General features: G+C 41.9%; 1 protein-coding gene across 1 annotated transcript; it reads right to left on the reverse strand.

Annotated features, from left to right (window-relative positions):
* Nucleotides 1-26,387, reverse strand: LOC114380349 (pentatricopeptide repeat-containing protein At5g50280, chloroplastic-like). The gene is made up of 2 exons (XM_028339352.1): nucleotides 25,424-26,387; nucleotides 1-1,412 (listed from the first exon to the last, which is right to left on the reverse strand). The coding sequence occupies exons 1-2, from the start codon at nucleotides 26,269-26,271 to the stop codon at nucleotides 125-127; spliced, it is 2,136 nt and encodes a 711-aa protein (XP_028195153.1). The 5' UTR covers nucleotides 26,272-26,387; the 3' UTR covers nucleotides 1-124.
* Between the last annotated feature and the right edge of the window lie 225 nt (nucleotides 26,388-26,612).

Consider the following 26,612-nt stretch of genomic DNA (forward strand, 5'->3'; position numbering starts at 1 on the left):
TACTTTAACCACACTGGTTACCATTTGTCTTTAGAGAAATAAAACATCGGTCAAAATTGAACTTACAAATTTACAATCCTTCCGAGTCAATGCATCTATAACTTACTTTACACTAATATCAGAACTACTTTTGTTTAACATGTCTTTTCCTGTACTTCCATAACTCATCCTTTTTTCTCTTCGGTTTCACAACACCCATCTTATTTCTAACTACACCAATCAAGGATCTCCTATCCTTTCGGTTTTTAATTGCAGCTTTAGCATCCAGAATCGCCCGAAGCTTCTGGTAAGAATTGAAATCAATCACCTGCCCACTCTTGACCATCTCCTGGTGATAAAAAAATGCCTGGCTAAAATCTCGAACACGGAGAAAGGCATATATCATAGTTGAATAAGTTACAGAATCTGGCTTCAAGTTATGAGCTGCCATCTCTTCCAACAACTCTGGCAGCTTTGAGTGTTGCCCTCCTCGTGCATATGCATTCATCAGCATATTGTATGTCATCACTGTTGGGTGCAATCCAACATTTGCAAACTTAGATATTACATCTCTTGCTTCCTTGTAGTGACCATGTTTAGCAAAACCATCAACAAGAGTGTTGAATGTGACACGTGTTCCTTCAACCTTGTACCTCCTCATCAACTTCCATATTTTCATCAATGTTTGGGTGTCACCGGCACGTCTAAATGCATCTAGTAAAGCAGTGTAGGTTTCTATGGAAGGTTTAATGCCTTCCCTTTGCATGTTTTCAAATGCTGCATAAGCTTTCTCATGCCAGCCACTAACTGAATATGCATGGATCAGAGCTGTATAAGAATGTGAAGTTGGTTTAATACCGTCTTTCTTCATCTTCAAGAATGCATCTGCAGCCATGTCACTCATATTTTTCTGCTTCCCATATGCACTGATTAGACAAGTATATGATTTGGCATTTGGCTTCAAGCCAGCATCCTGCATTTCAGCCATCAGCTTCTCTACAATCTCAGGTTGCATTTTTCTGCTGTATGCATACATTAGAATGTTGAACGTAGCTTCAGTGTGCTTAATCCCTTTAGTTTTCATCTCAATAAAGAGGCCTTCAGCTTCTTCTACACGATTGGATTTACAATATGCATCCATCAGGGTGTTGTACACAATTGCATTTGAAGAAACCCATTTCTTCTCCAGTTCAGATAGGATGATGAGAGCTTCACTCATCAAACCCTCAACACAAAATGACTTTATTAGTGCACCTAGGACTTCTTCACCCCATTTGACTCCTTTTCCATTCATTTTCTCAAAAAATTGCCATGCATCCTTTGCACTATGGCCAAGTTTTCTCATAACGATAACCATAATAGAACATGTCACATGATCTGGAAGAACATTATCTGCTTCCATTGACTCATACACCTTCCAAGCATCTTCACACCTAAAACAATGAGGTAGACTTCAATCCATGGAAAGGCTGGAATAACTAACACCTAGCTAATTCATCAACATGGTAAAATATATATTTCCACAATTGGGAATCTACAATTAAAAATACAGAAACATTTTAAAAAATAGAGGCATTTACGAAACAATATATTTTCATTTCCACCTTTAAAGAAAAATATACAGGATATAGCAACAACATTTTCCCAACTCTATTAATAATTATCTATGAAACCAAAGTAGAGCTCATTAAGAGAACTTGCAAAGAATATGTATGTCATACCCCATTTTTGACCCGTTTTATTTCTTTTTTTCTCGTCTTTTAAGCCGGAAATTTCCATCATTTCAGATGAAATTTCGGCAGGGAGGTATTTTAAAATACCTCATTTTTGTTTTGAAGACGCCCCCTTTTTTTTTATTTTTTTATTTACCTTTTTTATTATTATTATTATTATTATTTTTTAGTTATTATTTTCTTCTTTTTTTTTTTTTTTTCTTTTCCTTTTATTAAGTGTTTTTATTATTTCCGTTTTTTATTAATATCTTTATTAGTATCCTTTTTTCGTTTTTTATTTTATTTTTATTTTATTTTATTTTATTTTATTTTTGCTGTTTTATATTTTTTTTTTCTTTTCCTTTCCTTTTTTTTTCCTTTTTCTTCTTTTCTGTCTCTTTTTTTTTGGTCCAGGCCCAGAGGGGCTCTTCGTTTTTTACCCTAATTATGTCCTTTAAATGCTGCATTAATTACTGTGCATGTCAGAGGGCAGAGGTGAATACGAACAATCAGAATACCAACAGCCATCGGTCGAGCCAACACAGCCACCGCGAACCACCAACACAGCAAACACAGTAACCCGCTCACTCACGCGGCCTAAAGCCTACATCAGAGCCACCACTCAGCGCCACCCTCCCCCTCCGTGAACCACCAACACAAAAAAAAAACCAAAATCATCTTGCTCATACTATTCATTTCCTTCCCTAGAAATCTAAACGTTAGAACAGAAACCCACGCAAACACAGTAACCCACTCACTCACGCGGCCTAAAACCTACATCAAAACCACCACCAACGGCCAAACCCACACCAAACACCACCAACCACAAGCACTGCGTCAAACACCCACACCCACACAACCCAAGCTGTAACCGTTTTCTGAAGCTTAAACGATAACATAAGGACAAAGGTAGTTCACCTTTTTTCTAAGATTCAAGGCTAGATCTAGGCTTTATCAGTGTTGGTTTTCAAAAAATAACGGTGGATTTGAGAACTAGAGGAAAAAAGGAATTCAAAACATGTAGTTTTTTAAAAAAAGGAGGAGACTCTGTTTCCGACGCGGCGGCGCCGCCACCCATGGCCGGCCAGCCACTGCGCCGGTAAACAGCTTCCGGCGTTGGGTGTTAGAGAGAGAAGAGAGCTTTTGAGCGTTTTTTTTTAGAGAGAGAAAGAGGTTGGATTTATGTTTTTTTGTGTTTATTTTCTAATTTATACTGCTGCCATGACCAATACTATGGTGCACGCGGATCTCTGTGTCCCCATGGACCATTAGGGTTGAACCGTTAGATCCTAGATCTAACGGCCAATGTTATCCCCTGTTTTGATCAGATGCGTCTCACCTCTTGGTTTTTGCTTTGTTCTTCTTCTCTTGTGACGTTTGATTAAGATCTAATGGCTAAGACTGTGTCTCCCCATGATCAAATCTGGACGCTTCGATCAATCTGACGATTCAGATTTGATCTGTTAAGCCCACTTTTTATTTTGAGCCCATTTCCTTTTTTCTGTTCCTTCTAGTATTTTACTTTCTGCACCCCCTTTTCCTCTCTATTCTTTTTTATTACTTTTTTATGCATCATATTTACTTTATGCCCTTGCTTTTTTATTTTCTTTATTTATTTTCCAGCACCATATCTATTTTACGTCTTGCATTTTATTTTCCAGTATCATATTTATTTTTTTGTCTTGCATTTTTATTTTGTTTATTTTTATTTTATGCATCATATCTACTTTATGTCTTGCATTTTTTATTTATTTTTATGCATCACATTTACTTTATGTCTTGCATTTTTTTATTTATTTTTAGCATCATGTTTATTTTATGTCTTGCATTTTTATTTTCTTTTATTTATTTCCAGCATTATATTTATTTTATGTCTTGCATTTTATTTCCTTTATTTATTTTATGCACCATATGTATTTATTGTTTTGTATTTCATGCATTTTATTATTTCTTCTAGCATATTTATTTTAATGCATTTGAAATTTTTATTTATTATTGTCAATTAGAATGTATCTAGGTCCAATGTAAATAAAAAAAAAAAAATGAGAATCTGCACCGACACTCACATTTATTTTATGTTTTCCGCCGAGGACGATCACGTGATTTGAACCGTATCCGAGGAAAAGGACCCTCACTTGATCCAACGTCATTTTAAGGGATCCGGCGCGTTTAGACTTATCTCCGCATAATTAAAAATTAAAAAAAAAAATATAAAAAATATAAAAAAAAAAAGAGTCAAAAAACAAAAACTTTCCATAATCAAAATTTCAAAAAAAGGGGGTCAATCTTTTTCTTTCTTTCTTAATCAAATCTTTAATCAATCTTTAATCAATCAAAACATTTTTTCTAATTTAAAATCAATCGAACTCACTTCTTTTATTTCTTCTATGCCTTTTCGGCCTCTTACCTTGCCTAAACTCTTCTTTTTTTCGAACTTTAAAATCAATCAAAACCAACCACTCGACTTTCTACCCCGAACTACATGATTTTGATCCCATTCGGGTATGTAGGCAAAAGACTTTGTCTTTCCAAATCAATAAAAAAAAAAAAAAAATAATAATAATAATAAACAAAAAAACTTTTTTCTCCTTCCTTCAAACCTATCTCTTTAATCTTTCCACACTTAAGCATTTATTTCCAAACAAATAATCAATTTAGCATAAAGATAAAATAAGCAAGAGGTTCCTATAGAGTACTATAGACGTTTAGGGTGCTAGTACCTTCCCTTTGCGTAACCAACCCCCGGACCTTTGATCTCTTAAAAACTAGGGTTTTTCGAGCTTTCTCCCTTTTCTTCGGAAAAATAAAAGATCGGTGGTGATCTTAAAAATTGCGAGTCAACGCTAATCAATAGCTTGATATCCGAAAATCACCGCGACAGAAAAATGGCGACTCCACTGGGGATCACACTCCTAAGTGGGTTAAACCTATCTTGTTTTTCTTCATCTTTATGCTTTGTTATTATTTGAAACTGTAAATACGTGCCTAAGTGTTTATCTTTTACGTGAGTGGTGAGATAAGTCCTACACCCGGACTTGAGGGGAACATAAGATAGGATGGTGGTATAATCATAGTGTCTTTCCGAGAGTGAGTTTCGGATGTGGCACATATGATAACCCCGCTCAATGGAGGGATCTTGGGAATATTACTATGTTGGCATGAGTAGTCGTGTTCAGCATTGATATTTCCAAGCGACCTATGAAGTTGAGGACCTTTAGTTACCTTTAACCCATCTTAGCCTTTTAGGACGTAGTGCGGTGGCTAATCAAGAGTAGTCTTGAATTGGTTGATACGCGATACTACACTCAAACGAGGCTTTCCTATGGACGTTGTTGGACCGGGAGTAGTCCCGTAATCAGACAATATTCGGAAGTGGTCAATGACTTTGGGAACTTGGTAGAACCCGTGATACAGGTACATATGAAACCATAGTCCTTACCAAATGGCGTGTTTACCCTTAACTCCAACATTTTGGACTTAACTTCACCATGTTTTCTCCATACTTTGGCATAATCATGCATACATGCATCCATGCATAAACTCTTTCTTTTTTTTTTCATCCAAATTATCGAAGGACTTAGACAAGCTTTTTGTAAACTTTGTAGATATGGACATCCCACTGAGAAGCACTAGGAAGTACCTTTTCAAAAAAACAGACCTGTTGAGATTAAGGGAGCTAGCATCTTTAGTAAGTGATCCAGTTGATTTTCAAGCTCATCATGGGAAGTTGCTCAGAATTCTTAGAGTAGATGTTGAGGAAGGATGCCTAGAGACCCTGGTTCAGTTCTATGACCCGCTCTACCATTGCTTCACATTTCCCGATTACCAGCTTGTCCCCACACTTGAAGAGTACTCCTACCTAGTGGGTTTACCTGTGCCAGACAAGATACCTTTCCATGGTTTTGAGCCTACCCCTAAACCCTCTGACATCGCAGCCGCCCTCCATCTTAAAACCTCCATCATCCAAGCAAACCTTACCTCTAAAGGAGGCCTCCAAGGTCTTCCCACCCACTTCCTCTACCAACAAGCCTCCATATTTGCTGAAGCAGCTAGTATACTTGCCTTCCATTCTATCCTAGCCCTCCTTATATATGGCCTTTTACTCTTCCCAAATGTTGACAACTTCATCGATATCAATGCCATTAAAATCTTTCTTACAAAGAACCCCGTACCCACTCTACTCGCCGATACCTACCATTCTATCCATGACCGTACCCAGGCTGGCCGGGGAACCATTTCTTGTTGTGCACCTTTACTCTATCAGTGGTTTACCTTCCACTTACCTCAATCCCGTGCCTTCAAGACCAATGATGACAAGCTTTCCTGGCCTCGTCGAATCATGACTCTTGACCCATCTGACATTGTTTGGTACCAAGCAGCTAGTGATGTTGGAGAGATTATTGTGAGTTGTGGTGAATATCCCAACGTACCTCTTTTGGGTATGCGTGGCGGAATTAGCTACAACCCACTCCTCGCTCGACGACAATTCGGGTACCCGATAAAGACAAAACCAAATAACCTTGCCTTGACTAATGAATTCTATCTTAACCATGGTGATCACTCGAACAAAAGGGAAAGATTCGCACAAGCTTGGAGCGCTATCCGCAGACTCAGCAGAAGTCAGTTGGGAAAGAAATCAGACTATGTGCACGAATCTTATACCCAGTGGGTTATTGATAGGACCAAGAGCTTTGGCCTACCCTACCGCTTACCTAGATACCTATCGTCCACCATCCCACCATCATCCTTGCCTATCCCCTTCGACACCAAGGAAGAGTTTCATGAACAATTAACCAAAGAAAGGCAAGAAAAAGAAACTTGGAAGAGGAGATGCCAGGAGCTAGAGCAAGAGAATGAGACTTTGAAGGGGAAGATAGCCCAACAGAGCCGTGAGCTTTTTATCCAGAACCAGAGGATGATTGAGAAGGACGACTTGCTTCGTCGGAAAGACGTTTTGCTCCACCAAGATGCTAGAAGGAAGAGGAAGTTTATGGACTTGTTCTCCCGTGCACATTCAGATTCCGAGGACCCATCTACTCCGGGAGTTTGAGTCTGAAGTTCTTAGGACCTTATGTTTAGATTTTAGCTCCCGAAATCTCTTGACTTGTAAAAAAAAAAAAAATAAAAAAAAAAAAATAAAAAAATTTTGTAATATTCCAATGCTTAAGTGAAGTGTTTCAGTTTATGATGTTTACAACTTCTCTAACAAGTTCTTCGATAATAATTTGTTCCCTTTCTTTTTGCATAAACATAAGCATGCATCATGTTGCATTCATAGTTTCTAAATCGAGTCTCACACTGTGTTCACTACTTCAAAAAGGGGGGGAGTCAATCTGCCGCCGCCCAAGGAAAGTGGCCCGACGAATTCTCCACAAACCAACTCGCATTTACAACACCAGGGCCAATCGAAAGAGGATGAATATAGTTGAACAAGAAAATCAGAGTCTCAGGGAGGAGGTTGCCACTTTACGAGAGGGAATGGATAGGTTGACGACCATGATGAGTGCACTCCTGTCAGCCCAGAACTCTCAAGCTGCCGCCGCTGCTGTAGAGCAGCCTTTGGTGAGCACAACCCCGCTATCTACGGTGACTTCTCCACCCCTCTTTTTGCCTCCAGGTTGTACATGGGGAATGCCACCTCCAGTCTGTGGAAGCCCCCAGCCCGCTGTATCTGAAGTTCCACCTCCTTTTGCTCAGCAGTCAGCACCGGTTCCGCAACCCAATACCTCTTTCCCTCAAGCTGCAATGACTTATTCAGCTCCACTGATTCACACTATTCAACAAGAGGTTGAACCAATTTTCCAAGCTGAAAATGTTGTAGCCTTCGACAAGATGGAAGAACTCCAAGAAAGATTTGATGGTATGCAAAGGGAAGTCGAAGCCCTCCGAGGAAGAGATCTGTTCGGGAAGGACGCCTGTGAATTATGCTTGGTCCCAAATGTTACTATCCCTCACAAGTTCAAGGTGCCAGACTTCGAGAAGTATAAAGGGAACTCTTGTCCCCGCAGTCACTTGGTGATGTACGCGCGGAAAATGTCCATGTATACTGACAATCATAAGCTGCTTATTCATTTCTTTCAGGACAGCCTAACTGGGGCCGCTCTGAAGTGGTATATGAATTTGGACAGTGCGAGCATTCGTACTTTCAATGACCTGGGTGAAGCGTTCATCCGGCAGTATAAGTACAATTTGGACATGGCCCCAGATCGTGATCAGCTCCGTGCGATGACACAAAAAGAGAAGGAAACGTTCAAGGAGTATGCCCAGCGTTGGAGGGAAGTGGCTGCCCAGATTGTCCCGCCGTTGGAAGAAAGGGAAATGACCAAAATATTTCTGAAGACCCTGAGCCAGTTTTATTACGAGAAAATGGTTGCAAGTGCACCAACAGACTTCACCGAAATGGTCAACATGGGGGTGCGATTAGAGGAAGGTGTCCGAGAGGGACGTTTGACTGGGGAAAGTGCCCCTGCTGCAAGCAATGCCAAGAAGTTTGGAGGCCACTTTGCGAAGAAAAAAGATCAAGAGGTGGGGATGGTAGCTCATGGTAAGCCTCAGCAGAATTTCACCCCATATCGTCAGGTTGCGAATGTCGCATCCGCTATCCCAAACCCATCATATCACCAACAAAGGCCACATTACCCCTACCCGTACCCTCCACAACAATACCCTCCACAACAATACCCTCCACAACCATACCCTCCACAACAATACCCTCCACAACAATACCCTCCACAGCAATACCATCAGCCACAATACCCTCAAAAACAACAAAATCGCCCGCAAACCCCCCAACAACCACATCACTCACAAAACCGCCAGAAAACAACCTTTGATCCAATCCCGATGAAATATGCTGACTTACTCCCCGCCCTGCTCGCCAAAAACCTTGTCCAGGTCAGAACACCCCCTCGTACACCAGATGTTTTACCTCCCTGGTTTCGTCATGATTTAACCTGCGCTTTCCACCAAGGGGCCCCAGGTCATGACGTTGAAAACTGCTATGTCCTGAAGAATGAAGTGCAAAAACTAGTCCGGGCCAACTTGCTATCCTTCAAAGATCAGAATCCCAATGTTCAGGCGAACCCTCTGCCGAACCATGGACCTGCTGTCAACATGATACAAGATTGTGATGAAGACGGTGTCATCCTGAACTTCCGACACGTTCGAACTCCCCTGGTCCCAATACATATCAAGATGTGCGAGGCAGCTCTGTTTGACCATGATCATGCAGCGCGTGAAATATGTCCTGTGAATGTAAAAGGATGCCCGAAGGTACAAGAGGACGTACAAGGGCTGATAGACAGCAGAGAACTTATCATCACGAGGAAGGACAAAGAAGTGTGCGTCATTACCCCCGAGTTTCAGCGGTTGGAAGTAAGCTATAACAGTGGGGAATCAACTACTACTCCACTGGTGATTAGCTTGCCAGGACCTATGCCGTATGCTTCTCTAAAAGCGGTCCCTTACAAGTATAGTGCCACGATGTTGGAGGGTGGGCAGGAGGTGCCTTTGCCCTCTCTAACTCCTGCGATTTCTGTGGACAACATTGCTAGTGACGGTAAAGTTCTGAGGAATGGACGTATTATCCCCACATTGTTTGCAAAGAAAGTGAATGATCCGGCAGTTAAACAGGTGACAGTGAATGGCCCCGGTACAAGGAAGGAAGTAGGCCAATCCAATGGGACTAGTAAGAATTCTGATCATGACGAAATTCTGAAACTGATCCAGAAGAGTGAGTATAAAGTAGTAGACCAGCTGCTGCAAACTCCCTCTAAGATATCCATTTTGTCTCTGCTTTTGAACTCAGAAGCACACCGTGAAGCTCTAATGAAAGTGTTAGACCAAGCTTTTGTGGAGAGGGACGTGACTGTTAATCAATTGGACAGTATAGTAGGAAACATTACTGCCTGCAATAATTTAAGTTTTAGTGATGAAGAACTTCCTGAGGAGGGGAGGAACCACAATCTGGCGTTACATATATCGGTGAACTGCAAGTCTGATGCTCTGTCGAATGTACTTGTGGACACTGGTTCCTCATTGAATGTAATGGCCAAATCCACATTAGATCAACTTTCCTACCAGGGGCCCCCCATGAGAAGAAGCGGGGTGGTTGTCAAAGCGTTTGATGGATCAAGAAAGTCCGTTATCGGGGAGGTCGATTTGCCCATTACAATTGGGCCGTTTGTTTTCCAAATTACATTCCAGGTGATGGATATCCAAGCCGCATACAGTTGCCTTTTGGGTAGGCCGTGGATCCATGAAGCGGGGGCCGTGACATCCACCTTGCATCAAAAGCTGAAGTTTGTCAGAAATGGGAGATTGATCACTGTGAGTGGAGAGGAAGCCTTGTTGGTTAGTCATTTGTCAGCTTTTTCCTTTATTGGTGCTGATGAAACAGAAGGAACCTCTTTCCAAGGCCTGACTTTAGAGGGTAAAAAGCCGGAGAAAAATGAAGTATCCTTTGCTACTTGGAAGAGCGCACAGAAAGTGGTGCAGGAAGGAACAGGTGTAGGATGGGGAAAAGTTGTGCAGTTGCTGGAGAGTAAAAACCGTGAAGGACTGGGATTTGCTTCTTCTGCAGGATCCGCAACGAACAGTGTTGGATCAAGCTCCATTACTAGCACCTTTTGTAGCGCCGGGTTCATCAACAACTCGCCAGAAGCCAATGCTGTCTTGGAAGATGCTCCTGAAGAGATAGTGCTTGCATTTGTCACACCTGGAAAACTTGTTCGCAACTGGGACGCGGTTGACATCCCTTCAGTGGTTCATGCATCAAAGTAATGTGTCTTTGTTTTTTCTGTTTGTTTGTTTTTTCAAAAAAGGGATCCTTTCGTCTTGCCCAGGACGAAAGCGCAATTATGTAGGGCTGTTTTGTTTCAAGTACTACTCTTATTAATGGAAAATGTGGTCTATTCCGATATCCATGCTTATTGCTCTTTCTGGAAAATGGTAACACAAAAAAAAACCAAAGTATTTTATTTTTGTTTTCTGATTTCAATTAATTATAAAAAGTCTGCATTGTTCACTCATTTTCTAAAGTCAATCATCAATCATATGCAGACTAGGCATTTATGAGCCCTTTGAACATAATAACCATGCACTCTCTCCCAACTTCGAATCTCCTGTCTACGAGGCTGAGGAGGAGGAAGATGATGAAATCCCGGAGGAACTTGCTCGGTTATTGGAATATGAAAAGAAAACCATTCGACCTCATGAGGAGGTAGTAGAGGTGATTAACTTGGGAACCGAGGAAGATAAGAAGGAAGTCAAGATTGGGGCATCGCTTGAGGCAACTGTCAAACGAAGGGTGATTGAATTACTCAAAGAATACGTCGATGTGTTCGCATGGTCGTACCAAGACATGCCTGGCTTGGATCCCCGTATTGTGGAGCACCGTTTGCCTTTGAAGCCCGAATGCCCACCGGTCAAACAGAAACTGAGAAGAACTCGCCCTGACATGGCTCTCAAGATCAAAGAGGAAGTACAGAAGCAGATCGATGCAGGTTTTCTTGTCACATCAGAGTATCCTCAATGGCTAGCCAACATAGTGCCTGTTCCAAAGAGGGACGGCAAAGTCAGGATGTGCGTTGACTACCGGGATTTGAACAAGGCTAGTCCGAAAGATGACTTTCCTCTACCTCACATCGATGTATTGGTTGACAGCGCTGCAAAGTCCAAGGTCTTCTCCTTCATGGACGGTTTCTCTGGGTACAATCAGATCAAGATGGCAGTTGAAGACAGAGAAAAGACATCTTTCATCACGCCTTGGGGCACCTTTTGCTACAGGGTAATGCCTTTTGGGTTAATAAATGCAGGTGCCACTTACCAAAGAGGCATGACCACTCTCTTTCATGACATGATGCACAAAGAGATAGAAGTGTACGTGGATGATATGATTGTCAAGTCAGGCACTGAAGAAGAACATGTCGAGTACTTGCTGAAGATGTTTCAACGGCTGAGAAAGTACCAACTTCGACTGAATCCCAACAAATGTACCTTTGGTGTTAGATCTGGAAAACTCTTGGGTTTCATTGTCAGTCAGAAAGGTATTGAAGTAGATCCTGACAAGGTCAAGGCCATTAGAGAAATGCCGGTTCCACAAACAGAGAAACAAGTGAGAGGTTTTCTTGGGCGTCTAAATTACATTTCTCGTTTCATCTCGCACATGACAGCCACGTGCGGACCTATATTCAAGTTGCTCCGAAAAGATCAAGGGGTTGTTTGGACCGAAGATTGTCAAAAGGCTTTTGATAGTATCAAGAATTATCTGCTAGAACCTCCAATTCTTATACCTCCAGTTGAAGGAAGGCCTCTGATTATGTACTTGACTGTGTTAGAAGATTCTATGGGCTGTGTGCTCGGACAACAGGATAAGACCGGAAGGAAAGAACATGCCATCTACTACTTGAGCAAGAAGTTTACAGATTGTGAGTCCAGGTACTCCCTACTTGAGAAAACTTGTTGTGCACTAGCCTGGGCTGCCAAGCGTCTTCGTCACTACATGATTAACCACACCACCTGGCTAATATCCAAAATGGACCCGATCAAGTATATCTTTGAGAAACCCGCTCTGACAGGAAGAATTGCTCGTTGGCAGATGTTGTTATCCGAGTATGATATCGAATACCACACCCAGAAGGCAATTAAGGGAAGTGTCCTTGCTGATCATTTGGCTCACCAACCAATTGAGGACTATCAACCCATCAAGTTTGACTTTCCTGATGAAGAGATTATGCACTTGAAGATGAAGGATTGTGATGAACCATTGCTTGGAGAAGGTCCAGATCCCGAGTCTAGATGGGGTTTGATTTTTGATGGAGCCGTGAATGTCTTTGGCAATGGAATTGGGGCAGTTATTATCACTCCGGAAGGTAATCATCTCCCTTTCGCTGCAAGGTTACAGTTTGATTGCACCAACAATATGGCAGAATATGAAGCATGTATCTTGGGCATTGAAAAAGCCATCGACTTGAGAATCAAGAACCTTGACATTTACGGGGATTCAGCTCTCGTAATCAACCAAATCAAAGGAGAATGGGAAACTCGCCACCCCGGCTTGATTCCATACAAAGATTATGCAAAGCGTTTGCTAACCTTCTTCAACAAAGTAGAGCTTCACCACATCCCTCGTGATGAGAACCAGATGGTAGATGCGTTAGCAACTTTATCCTCCATGTACGAAGTGAGTCACCGGAACAATTTGCCAACAATCAGAATTCAGCGCCTCGAGAGGCCCGCTCACGTGTTTGCAGTCGAAGAGGTTGTCGATGATAAGCCCTGTTTCCATGATATCAAGTGTTTCCTCCAAAGTCAGGAATATCCATCTGGAGCATCCAACAAAGACAGGAGAACTTTGAGAAGATTGTCTGGTAATTTCTTCCTAAATGGGGATGTTTTGTACAAAAGAAACTTTGACATGGTACTACTCAGGTGTGTAGATAAGCAAGAAGCAGAACTTTTGATGCATGAGGTACATGAAGGCTCCTTTGGAACTCACTCCAATGGACATGCAATGGCTAGGAAGTTGTTGAGAGCAGGTTACTACTGGATGTCGATGGAAACAGATTGTTGCAAGCATGCCAGGAAGTGCCACAAATGCCAGATTTATGCTGACAGAATTCATGTACCACCAACTACACTTAATGTTCTTTCTTCTCCGTGGCCCTTCTCTATGTGGGGCATCGATGTGATTGGTAGAATCGAACCGAAAGCTTCAAACGGACATCGTTTCATTCTAGTGGCTATTGATTACTTCACCAAGTGGGTTGAAGCAGCATCTTATGCAAATGTGACTAAGCAAGTTGTGGTCCGCTTTATCAAGAATCAGATCATCTGCCGTTATGGTGTGCCCAACAGAATCATCACAGATAATGGAACGAACTTGAATAACAAGATGATGAAAGATTTGTGTGAAGAGTTCAAGATTGAGCATCACAATTCTTCTCCTTACAGACCTCAGATGAATGGCGCAGTTGAAGCTGCAAACAAGAATATCAAGAAGATAGTGCAGAAGATGGTGGTCACATACAAAGACTGGCACGAGATGTTACCGTATGCTTTGCATGGGTATCGCACTTCAGTGCGTACTTCAACAGGGGCAACCCCCTTCTCTTTGGTGTATGGTATGGAAGCAGTACTCCCTGTGGAGGTTGAGATTCCATCAATGAGAGTTCTAATGGAGGCCCAGTTATCAGAAGCTGAATGGTGCCAAAGCAGATATGATCAGTTGAATCTAATTGAAGAAAAACGCATGAAAGCCTTGTGCCACGGACAACTTTATCAACAGAGGATGAAGCAAGCTTTCGACAAGAAGGTTCGTCCTCGCGTGTTTCAAGAAGGAGATCTTGTGCTCAAGAAGGTTTTATCTTTCCAACCCGATTCTAGGGGCAAGTGGACGCCCAATTACGAAGGCCCATATGTCGTCAAGAGAGCTTTCTCTGGTGGTGCACTGACTCTTACGACTATGGATGGGGATGAGCTCCCTCGTCCCGTGAATGCGGATGCAGTCAAGAAATACTTTGTCTAAAAATAAAAAAACAGCTCGGTAAGTCGAAAACCCGAAAGGGCGGCTTAGGCAAAAATGAGCGTCTCGGTGGGTCGAAAACCCGAAAGGGCGGCCCAGGCAAAAATTAGAGACATCAAACAGAAAAATAATTAGCCTGATAGGTCGAAAACCCGAAAGGGCGATCTATGCAAAAGTTAAGGACCAAAAGACAAAGTAACTGCATCGAGCTGATCTTCGTTCATTTGAGGCACAATGGAATGTCAAGGAGACCCTGAATCTGAAGCATCCAAACAGTGGAATTCAAGGTTGTCAGAGGAACAACGGTTATTGTGTTCAATGAACCTTCGATTTATATTTACCATTTTCCAAACTTTGTAAGATCAGTGGAGCCATGCCATTGGCAGGTCACTCTAAAACCGATCTCTACTTAATCTTTCCACACTTAAGCATTTATTTCCAAACAAATAATCAATTAGCATAAAGATAAAATAAGGCAAGAGGTTCCTATAGAGTACTATAGACGTTTAGGGTGCTAGTACCTTCCCTTTGCGTAACCAACCCCGGACCTTTGATCTCTTAAAAACTAGGGTTTTTCGAGCTTTCTCCCTTTTCTTCGGAAAAATAAAAGATCGGTGGTGATCTTAAAAATTGCGAGTCAACGCTAATCAATAGCTTGAATATCCGAAATATCGCGACAGAAAATATGGCGACTCCAACTAGGGGATCACACTCCTAAGTGCGGTTAAACTATCCTTGTTTTTCTTCATCTTTATGCTTTGGTATTATTTGAAACTGTAATACGTGCTAGTGTGTTTCTTTTACGTGAGTGGGTGAGCATAAGTCTATCAGCCGGACTTGAAGGGGAACATAAGGATAGGATGGTGGGTATAAATCATAGTGTCCTTTCGAGAGTGAGTTTCGGATGTGGGCACATATGATAACCCACTCAATGGAGGGATCTTGGGATATTACTATGTTGCATGAATAGTTGCGTGGTTCAGCAATTGATATTTCCAAGCGACCTATGAATTCGTGATGGGACCTTTATGAGTTACTTTAACCCATCTTAGCCTTTTAGGACGTAGTTGGCGGTGGCTAAAATCAAGAGTAGTCTTGAATTAGTGGTTGATACGCGATCTCGACACCTCAAACGAGGCTTTCCCTATGGACGTTGTTGGAAACTCCGGGAGTAGTCCCGTAATCAGACAATATTCGTAAAGTGGTCAATGGACTTTGGGAACTTGGTAGAACCCGTGAATACAGTTACATATGAAACCATAGTCCTTACCAAATGGCGTGTTTACCCTTTAACTCCAACATTTTGGCTTAACTTCACCATGTTTTTCTCTCCATATCTTTGTGGCATAAATCATGGCATATCATGCCATCCATGCACTAAATCTTTCTTTTTTTTCATTCCAAATTACGAAGGACTTGAGCAAGCTTTGTGTAAACTTTGGTAGATATGGACATCCCACTGAAAGCACTAGGAAGTACCTTTCAAAAAACAGACCTGTTGAGATTAAGGGAGCTAGCATCTTTTGTAAGTGATCCAGTTTGATTTTCAGCTCATCATGGGAATTGCTCAGAAATTCTTAGAGTAGATGATTGAGGAAGGAATGCCTAAGAGACCCTGGTTCAGTTCTAGACCCGCTCTACCATTGCTTCACATTTCCCGATTACCAGCTTGTCCCACACTTGAAGAGTACTCCTACCTAGTGGGTTTACCTGTGCAGAACAAGATACCTTTCGCATGGTTTTGAGCTAACCTAAACCCTCTGACATAATCGCTAGCCGGCCCTCCATCTTAAAACTCCATCATCAAGCAAACCTTAAACCTCTAAAGGAGGCCTCCAAAGGTCTTCCCACCACTTCCTCTAACCACAAGCCCTCCATATTGCTGAAGCAGCTAGTAAACCTTGCCTTCCATTCTATCCTAGCCTCCTTATATATGGCCTTTTATCTTCCCCAAATGTTGAAACAACTTCATCGATATCATGCCAATTAAAATCTTTCTTACAAAGAACCCCGTCCCACTCTACTCGCCCGATACCTACCATTCTATCCATAGACCGTACCCAGGCTGGCCGGGGAAACCCATTTCTTGTTGATGCACACTACTCTATCAGTGGTTTTACCTTCCACTTACCTCAATCCGGTGCCTTCAAGACCAATGATGACAAGCTTTCCTGGCCTCGTCGAATCATACTCTTGACCCATCTGACATTGTTTGGTACCAAGCAGCTAGTGATGTTGGAGAGATTATTTGTAGTTTGTGGTGAAATCCCAACGTACCTCTTTTGGGTTATGCGTGGCGGGAATAGCTACAACCCACTCCTCGCTCGACGACAATTCGGCGTACCCGATAAAGACAAACCAAATAACCTTGCCTTGACAATGAATTCTATCTAAACATGTGATCACTCGAACAAAAGGGAAAGATTCCGCACAAGCTTGGAGCGCTATCCGCAGACTCACGCAGAAGTCAGTTGGGAGAAATCAGACTATGTGCACGAATCTTATACCCAGTGGGTTATTGATAGGACAAGAGCTTGGCCTACCCTACCGCTTACCTAGATTACCTATCGTCCAACCATCCACCCATCACCTTGGCCTATCCCCTTCGACACAAAGGTAAAGTTTCATTGAACAATTAACACAAAGGAAAGCAGAAAAAGAAACTTGGAAGAGGGAGATGTCCAGGAAGCTAGAGCAAGAAGAATGAGACTCATTGAAGGGGAAGATAGCCCAACGGCGTGAGCTTTTTATCCAGACAGAGGATGATGAGAAGGACGACTTGCTTCGTCGGAAAGACGTTTTGCTCCACCAGAGCCTAGAAGGAAGAGGAAGTTATGACTTGTTTCTCCCCGTGCACATTCAGATTCCGAGGCCACCATCTACTCCGGGGTTTGAGTCTGAAGTTCTTAGGACCTTATGTTTAGATTTTTAGCTCCCGAAATCTTCCTTGACTTTAAAAAAAAAAAAAAAAAAAAAAAAAAAAAAAAAAAATTTGTAAATATTCCAATGCTTAAGTGAAGTGTTTCAGTTTTTATGATGTTTACAACTTCTTCTAACAAGTTCTTCGATAATTAAATTTTGTTCCTTTCTTTTTGCATAAACATAAGCATGCATCATGTTGCTTCATAGTTTTCTAAACGAGTCTCACACTGTGTTCACTAACTGTCAAAAAGGGGGGGAGTCAATCTGCCGCCGCCCCATGGAAAGTGGCCCCGACGAAATTCTCCCACAAACCAACTCGCATTTACAACACCAGGGCCAATCGAAAGAGGAAATGAATATAGTTTGAACAAGAAAATCAGAGTCTCAGGGAGGAGGTTGCCACTTTACGAGAGGGAATGGATAGGTTGAAGCGACCATGATGAGTGCACTCCTGTCAGATCCAAGAACTCTAAAGCTGCCGGCCGCTGCTAGTAGGAGCAGCTTTGGTGAGCACAACCCCGCTATCTACGGTGACTTTCCACCCTCTTTTTGCCCTCCAGGTTGTACATGGGGAAATGCCCACCTCCAGTCCTGTGGAAGCCCCACAGCCCCTGTATCCTGAAGTTCCACCTCTTTTGCTGCAGCAGTCAGCACCGTTCCGCAACCCAATACCTCTTTCCCTCAAGCTGCAATGACTTATTCAGCTCCACCTGTTCACACTATTCAACAGAGGTTGAAACCAATTTTACAAGCTGAAAATGTTGTAGCCTTCGACAAGATGGAAGATGCCCAAGAAAGATTTGGATGGTATGGCAAAGGAAGTTCGAAGCCTCCGAGGAAGAGATCTGTTCGGGAAAGGACGCCTTGTGAATTATGCCTTGGTCCCAAATGTTAATATCCTCACAAGTATCAAGGTGCCAGACTTCGAGAAGTATAAAAGGGACTCTTGTCCCGCAGTCACTGTGATGTACGCGCGGAAAATGTCCATGATACTGACAATCAATAAGCTGCTATTCATTTTCTTTCAGGACAGCCAACTAGGGGCCGCTCTAAGTGGTATATGAATTTGGACAGTGCCGAGCATTCGTACTTTCAAATGACCTGGGTGAAGCGTTCATCCGGCAGTAAAGTAGCAAAATTTGGACATGGCCCCCAGATCGTGAGGAGCTCCGTGCGATGACACAGAAAGAGAAAGGAAACGTTCAAGGAGTATGCCAGCGTTGGATGGGAAAGTGGCCTGCCAGATTGTCGCGCGTTGGAAGAAAGGGAATGACCAAAATATTCTGAAGACCCTGAGCCAGTTTTATTACGGAAAATGGTGCAAGTGCACCAACCAGACTTCACCGGAATGGTCAACAATGGGGTGCGATTAGAGGAAGGTGTCCGAGAGGGACGTTTGACTGGGAAAGTGCCCCTGCTGGCAAGCCATGCCAAGAAAGTTTGGAGGCCACTTTGCGAAGAAAAAAGATTACAAGTGGGGATGGTAAGCTCATGGTAAGCTCAGCAGAATTTCACCCCATATCGTCAGGTTGCAATGTTCCGCAATACCGCTATCCAAACCCATCATATCACGCCAACAAAGGCCACATTTACCACCTACCCGTACCCTCCACGAACAATACCCTCCACAACAATACCCTCACAACCATAGCCCTCCCAACAATACCCCTCCACAACAATACCCTCCACAGCAATAAACCATTCAGTCCACAATACCCTCAAACAACAAAATCCGCCCGCAAACCCCCCACAACCAACATCACTCACAAAACCCCAGAAAACAACCTTTGATCCAATCCCGATGAAAATATGCTGACTTACCTCTCCGCCCGCCGCTGCTTCAGCCAAACCTTTGTCCGGTCAGAACACGCCCCTCGTACACGCAGATGTTTTAACCTCCCTGGTTTCGTCATGATTAAACCTGCGCTTTCCCACCAAGGGGCCCCAGGTCATGACGTTGAAAACTGCTTATGCCTGAAGAATGAAGTGCAAAAACTAGTTCCGGGGCCAACTGCCTATCCTTCAAAGATCAGAATCCAATGTTCAGGCGCCCTCTGCCGACCATGGACCTGCTGTCAACATGATCAAGATTGTATGAAGACGGTGTCATCCTGAACTTTAACCGACAGTTCGAACTCCCCTGGTCCCAATACATACAATGATGGGCGAGGCAGCTCTGTTTGACCAATGATCATGCAGCGCGTGAATATGTCCTTGAAATGTAAAGGAATCCCGAAGGTTACAAGAGGAAACGTACAAGGGCTGATAGACAGCAGAGAACATTATCATCACGAGGAAGGACAAAGAATTGTGCGTCATTGACCCCCTAGTTGTCAGCGTTGGAAGTAAGCTATAAACAGTTTGGGAATCATACTACTCCACTGGTGATTAGCTGCCAGGACCTAATGCCGTAATGCTTCTCTAAAAGCGTCCTTAACAAGTATGTGCCACGATGTTGGAGGGTGGGCAGGAGGTCGCCTTGCCTCTCTACTCCTGCGATTTCTGTGGACAACATTGCTAGTGACGGTAAAGTTCCTGAGGAATGGACGTATTTATCCAACATTGTTTGCAAAGAAAGTGGAATGATCCGGCAGTTAAACAGGTGACAGTGAATGGCCCCGGTACAAGGAAAGGAATAAGTCCAATCCAATGGGACTTAGTAAGAACTTCTGATCATGAACGAAATTCTGAAAACTGATCCCGAAGAGTGAGTATAAAAGTAGTAGACCAAAGCTGCTGCAAACTCCCTCAGATATCCTTTTGTCTCTGCTTTTGAACTCAGAAGCACACCGTGAAGCTCTAATGAAAGTGTTAGAACCAAGCTTTTGTGGAGAGGGACGTGACTGTTAATTCAATTGGACAAGTATAGTAGGAAACATTACTTGCCTGCAATTTAATTTAAGTTTTTAGTGAGAAGAACTTCCCTGAAGGAGGGGAGGAACCCACAATCTGGCGTTACATATATCGGTGACACCTTGCAAGTCTGATGCTCCTGTCGAATGACTTGGTGGAACACTGGTTCCTCATTGAATGTAGTGGCCAAATCCTACATTAGATCAACTTTCCTCCGGGCCCCTGGAAGCGGGTTGGTTGTCAAAGCGTTTATGATCAAGGATCCGTTATCGGGAGGGTCGATTTTGCCATTACATTGGGGACCGTTTGGTTTTTTCCAATTACATCCAGGTGAATTGGATACCAAGCCCAATACAGTTGCCTTTGGGTAGGCCGGGATCCATGAAAGCGGGGGCCATGGAGGGCATCCACCTTGCATCAAAAGCTGAAGTTTGTCAGAAATGGGAGATTGATCACTGTGAAGTGGAATGAGGAAGCCTTGTTGGTTAGTCATTGTTTGTCAGCTTTTTTCCTTTATTGGTGCTGATGAAACAGAAAGGAAACCTCCTTTCCAAGGGCCAGTGCTTTAGAGGGTAAAAGCCCGGAGAAAAAATGAAGTATCCTTTGCTACTTGGAAGAGCGCACAGAAGTGGTGCAGGAAGGAACAGGTGAGGATGGGGAAATTGTGCAGTTGCCCTGGAGAGTAAAAAACCGTGAAGGACTGGGATTGCTTCTTTGCAGGATCCGCCAACGACAGTGTTGGATCAAGCTCCAATTACTAAGCAACCTTGTAGCGCCGGGGTTTCATCAACAACTCGCGCAGAAGCCAATGCTGTCTGGACGATGCTCCTGAAGAGATAGTTGCTTGCATTTGTCACACCTGGAACTTGTTCGCACTGGGAGGCGTTGACATCCTTCAGTGTTCATGCACAAAGTAATGTTCTTGTTTTTCTGTTTGTTTAGTTTTTTTCAAAAAGGGATCCTTTCTCTTGCCCCCGGACGAAAGCGGGCAATTATGTAGGGCTGTTTTGTTTCAAGTACTACTGCTTATTAATGGAAAATGTGGTCTATTTCGATATCCATGCTTATTGCTCTTTCTGGAAAATGGGTAACACAAAAAAAAAACCAAAAGTATTTTAATTTTTGTTTCTGATTTCAATTAAATTATAAAAAGTCCTGCATGTTCACGTTTCATTTTCTAAAGTCAATCATCCAATCATGATGCAGACTAGGCATTTATGAGCCCTTTGAAACATAATAACCATGCACTCTCTCCAACTTCCGGAATCTCCTGTCTACGAGGCTGAGGAGAGGAAGATGATGAAATCCCGAGGAATTGCTCGGTTATTGGAATATGAGAAAAACCATTCGACCTCATGAGGAGGTAGTTAGAGGTGATACTTGAACCGAGGAAGATAAGAAGGAAGTCAAGATTTGGGGCATCGCTTGAGGCAACTGCAAAACGAAGGTGATTGGAATTACTCAAAGAATAACGTCGATGTGTGCGCATGGTCGTACCAAGACATGCCTGGCTTGGATCCCCGTATTGTGGAGGCAGCCGTTTTGCCTTTGCAAGCCCGAAGCCCACCGGTCAACAGAAACTGAGAGAACTGATTCGGCCCTGACATGGCTCTCAAGATCAAAGAGGAGTAAGAAGCAGATCGATGCAGGTTTTCTTGTTCAATCAGAGTATCCTCAATGTCGCTAGGCCAACAATAGTGGCCTGTTCAAAGAGGGACGGCAAAGTCCAGGATGTGCGTTGACTACCCGGGATTTTGACAAGGCAGCCGAAGATGACTTTCCTCTACCTCACATCGATGTATTGGTTGACAGCGCTGCAAAGTCCAAGGTCTTCTCCTTCATGGACGGTTTCTCCTGGGTACAATCAGATTCAAGAATGGCAGTTGAAGACAGAGAAAAGACAATCTTTTCATCACGCTTGGGGCACCTTTTTGCTTACAGGGTAAATGCCTTTTGGGTATATAAATGCAGGTGCCACTTACCAAAGAGGCATGACCACTCTCCTTCATGACAATGATGCACAAAGAGTATAGAGTGTCGTGGATGATAATGATGCAAGTCAAGGCACTGAAGAAGAACATGTCGAGTACGTTGCTGAAGAAATGTTTCAACGGCTGAGAAAGTACCAATTCACCTGAATCCCAACAAATGTACCTTTGTGTTTAGATCTGGAAAACTCTTGGGTTTCATTGTCAGTCAGAAAGGTATTGAAGTAGATCCCTGACAAGGTTCAAGGCCATTTAAGAGAAATGCCGGTTCCCCAAACAGAGGAAACAAGTGAGAGGTTTTCTTGGGCGTACTAAATTACATTTTCGTTTCCATGCTCGCACATGACGCCACGTGCGGACCTATATTCAAGTGTGCCTCCGAAAAAGATCAGGTTGTTTGGACGAAGATTGTCAAAGGCTTTGGATAGTATCAAGAATTAATCTGCTAGAACCTCCCAATTCTTATACGTCCAGTTGGGAAGGCCTCGATTATGTTTACTTGACTGTGTTAGAAGATTCTATGGGCTGTGTGCTCGACACAGGATAAGACCGGAAGGAAAGAACATGCCATCTACTACTTGAGCAAGAGTTTAAGATTGTGTGCTGCATTAATTACTGTGCATGTCAGAGGGCAGAGGTGAATACGAACAATCAGAATACCAACAGCCATCGGCCGAGCCAACACAGCCACCGCGAACCACCAACACAGCAAACACAGTAACCCGCTCACTCACGCGGCCTAAAGCCTACATCAGAGCCACCACTCAGCGCCACCCTCCCCCTCCGTGAACCACCAACACAAAAAAAAAAACCAAAATCATCTTGCTCATACTATTCATTTCCTTCCCTAGAAATCTAAACGTTAGAACAGAAACCCACGCAAACACAGTAACCCACTCACTCACGCGGCCTAAAACCTACATCAAAACCACCACCAACGGCCAAACCCACACCAAACACCACCAACCACAAGCACTGCGTCAAACACCCACACCCACACAACCCAAGCTGTAACCGTTTTCTGAAGCTTACACGATAACATAAGGACAAAGGTAGTTCACCTTTTTTCTAAGATTCAAGGCTAGATCTAGGCTTTATCAGTGTTGGTTTTCAAAAAATAACGGTGGATTTGAGAAATAGAGGAAAAAAGGAATTCAAAACATGTAGTTTTTTAAAAAAAGGAGGAGACTCTGTTTCCGACGCGGCGGCGCCGCCACCCATGGCCGGCCAGCCACTGCGCCGGTAAACAGCTTCCGGCGTTGGGTGTTAGAGAGAGAAGAGAGCTTTTGAGCGTTTTTTTTTTAGAGAGAGAAAGAGGTTGGATTTATGTTTTTTTGTGTTTATTTTCTAATTTATACTGCTGCCATGACCAATACTATGGTGCACGCGGATCTCTGTGTCCCCATGGACCATTAGGGTTGAACCGTTAGATCCTAGATCTAACGGCCAATGTTATCCCCTGTTTTGATCAGATGCGTCTCACCTCTTGGTTTTTGCTTTGTTCTTCTTCTCTTGTGACGTTTGATTAAGATCTAATGGCTAAGACTGTGTCTCCCCATGATCAAATCTGGACGCTTCGATCAATCTGACGATTCAGATTTGATCTGTTAAGCCCACTTTTTATTTTGAGCCCATTTCCTTTTTTCTGTTCCTTCTAGTATTTTACTTTCTGCACCCCCTTTTCCTCTCTATTCTTTTTTATTACTTTTTTATGCATCATATTTACTTTATGCCCTTGCTTTTTTATTTTCTTTATTTATTTTCCAGCACCATATCTATTTTACGTCTTGCATTTTATTTTCCAGTATCATATTTATTTTTTTGTCTTGCATTTTTATTTTGTTTATTTTTATTTTATGCATCATATCTACTTTATGTCTTGCATTTTTTATTTATTTTTATGCATCACATTTACTTTATGTCTTGCATTTTTTTATTTATTTTTAGCATCATGTTTATTTTATGTCTTGCATTTTTATTTTCTTTTATTTATTTCCAGCATTATATTTATTTTATGTCTTGCATTTTATTTCCTTTATTTATTTTATGCACCATATGTATTTATTGTTTTGTATTTCATGCATTTTATTATTTCTTCTAGCATATTTATTTTAATGCATTTGAAATTTTTATTTATTATTGTCAATTAGAATGTATCTAGGTCCAATGTAAATAAAAAAAAAAAATGAGAATCTGCACCGACACTCACATTTATTTTATGTTTTCCGCCGAGGACGATCACGTGATTTGAACCGTATCCGAGGAAAAGGACCCTCACTTGATCCAACGTCATTTTAAGGGATCCGGCGCGTTTAGACTTATCTCCGCATAATTAAAAATTAAAAAAAAAAATAAAAAAAATATAAAAAAAATATAAAAAAAAAAAAGAGTCAAAAAACAAAAACTTTCCATAATCAAAATTTCAAAAAAAGGGGGTCAATCTTTTTCTTTCTTTCTTAATCAAATCTTTAATCAATCTTTAATCAATCAAAACATTTTTTCTAATTTAAAATCAATCGAACTCACTTCTTTTATTTCTTCTATGCCTTTTCGGCCTCTTACCTTGCCTAAACTCTTCTTTTTTTCGAACTTTAAAATCAATCAAAACCAACCACTCGACTTTCTACCCCGAACTACATGATTTTGATCCCATTCGGGTATGTAGGCAAAAGACTTTGTCTTTCCAAATCAATAAAAAAAAAAAAAAATAATAATAATAATAATAATAATAATAAACAAAAAAACTTTTTTCTCCTTCCTTCAAACCTATCTCTTTAATCTTTCCACACTTAAGCATTTATTTCCAAACAAATAATCAATTTAGCATAAAGATAAAATAAGCAAGAGGTTCCTATAGAGTACTATAGACGTTTAGGGTGCTAGTACCTTCCCTTTGCGTAACCAACCCCCGGACCTTTGATCTCTTAAAAACTAGGGTTTTTCGAGCTTTCTCCCTTTTCTTCGGAAAAATAAAAGATCGGTGGTGATCTTAAAAATTGCGAGTCAACGCTAATCAATAGCTTGATATCCGAAAATCACCGCGACAATGTACAACCACCTGAACTTCATGGCAAAACTGATGTACCAGTACTAGTACAGTTAATGATCATGTCATAACATTGTCTGGTTTAATGTCGACATTGATCAGAATTCTCGGTAAAAGATGATGCAATGTCATTTCGAGTGTTGTAGACATATACTTAAGATTTAAGAATGGACATGTTTTATACCACTGCTTCGATAACAACCAGGTAGCACATTGTTCACTTCTTCAGTTTTCATGATAATTAAAAGAGTTATATCAGTGAAACAAGTGAACTAGTGTACAATTTAATTAATTATACGTGTAGCATTCTATCTAACCAAAAGTAACAAGCTACTTGACTTGCATTTAAGCAGCTGAGAGAAAAACAAGAAAAGCACATGATTTTGTAAGAATTTTTTACCTGCCACTAGAAAGAAGGCCTGAAATTGCGGCATTGTAAACATGAACATCTCTGAACTCCCTGCCGGATGGCAAATTTGTGAACAAAAGCATCAACTTATCACCCATCCTTGCTTTCCCCAACAATGGAAACAACACAGTGCAAGCCCGAGGTGTAACAAGTGAAGGTTCCTGCGACCTCATCCACTGAAAGAAATACAAACAACACACCAGAAGTTGCTCCTCCCCAAGTAATTTCAAAACCTCCCAACAATCTTTCTCACTAACCCTTCCTTCATACTCAGCCAAAGCCTCCTCCAGAGTTAGATTTTGTGTCAAGTTCCTTGCAAGCTGAACGATCTCTCCCACAATGCCCTCAGGCAAAGGCAAAGGCAAAACCTTCTTCTTCTGAAACACTGTTTCTTCCTTCTCTTCAACCAAACCCTTTTCAGGCTCTTCTTCAACAAGGTCAGAAGCAAGGTGCCATGAGATGCGACGGTTCTTCTGAAGGGATAATTTTCCTTCTTTTCCAGGGTCTTGGGAAGAAAACCGAGTGCGGGTTTTGAAGAATTTGTAGATTGGATCATCTGGGTCATGTTCTTGTTCTTGTTGTTCTTCTACTATTGTTTCTATTCCCTCTTTTTCACGATTTTCTGGTTCTTGTTGTTGAAGATATGGGAGGAAAATGGGGGTTGGTGAAGGGTGGGAGGTGTTGGATGGTGATGCACAAAGACATAATAGGGTTTTGGAGAGTGACGAGGTTGAGGTTTTGGAGTGTGAGAGAAAGAAAGGTTTTGAAAGAGTATGAAAGTGAATTTGGTGTGAAATGAAAGGGTGAAAGTAGGAAGAAGGTGTGAGGTTGAGAGCCATGGTTGGCTTGGCTCTGCAAGTGCAAAGGTTATCTTGCTCGTTACAGTCACAGGTGCTGATTCCACATGATTCTCATGTTCTTGTTCTGTCTCGTGTTGCTCAAAAGTCAAAAACACATATTTGATATTAGAGAGGCACTTGTGACCCGGACCGGTTCACTTATTATGACGTTTTTTTTATTTATTAAAACAAGGCTTAATAGTTAAATTCGCTTCCCAAAGTGTGTTATTGTGACCCACTGAAGTACTATTTTTTTGCTTTTTTGTATATATAAGAATTATATTTAAATTTTTTCATCTTTAGAATCAATTTGTTAGCGTCATACATCTTGATTGACGGAT

This window comes from Glycine soja, chromosome 12 (genome assembly GCF_004193775.1).
Source record: "Glycine soja cultivar W05 chromosome 12, ASM419377v2, whole genome shotgun sequence".
Lineage (NCBI taxonomy): Eukaryota > Viridiplantae > Streptophyta > Magnoliopsida > Fabales > Fabaceae > Glycine > Glycine soja.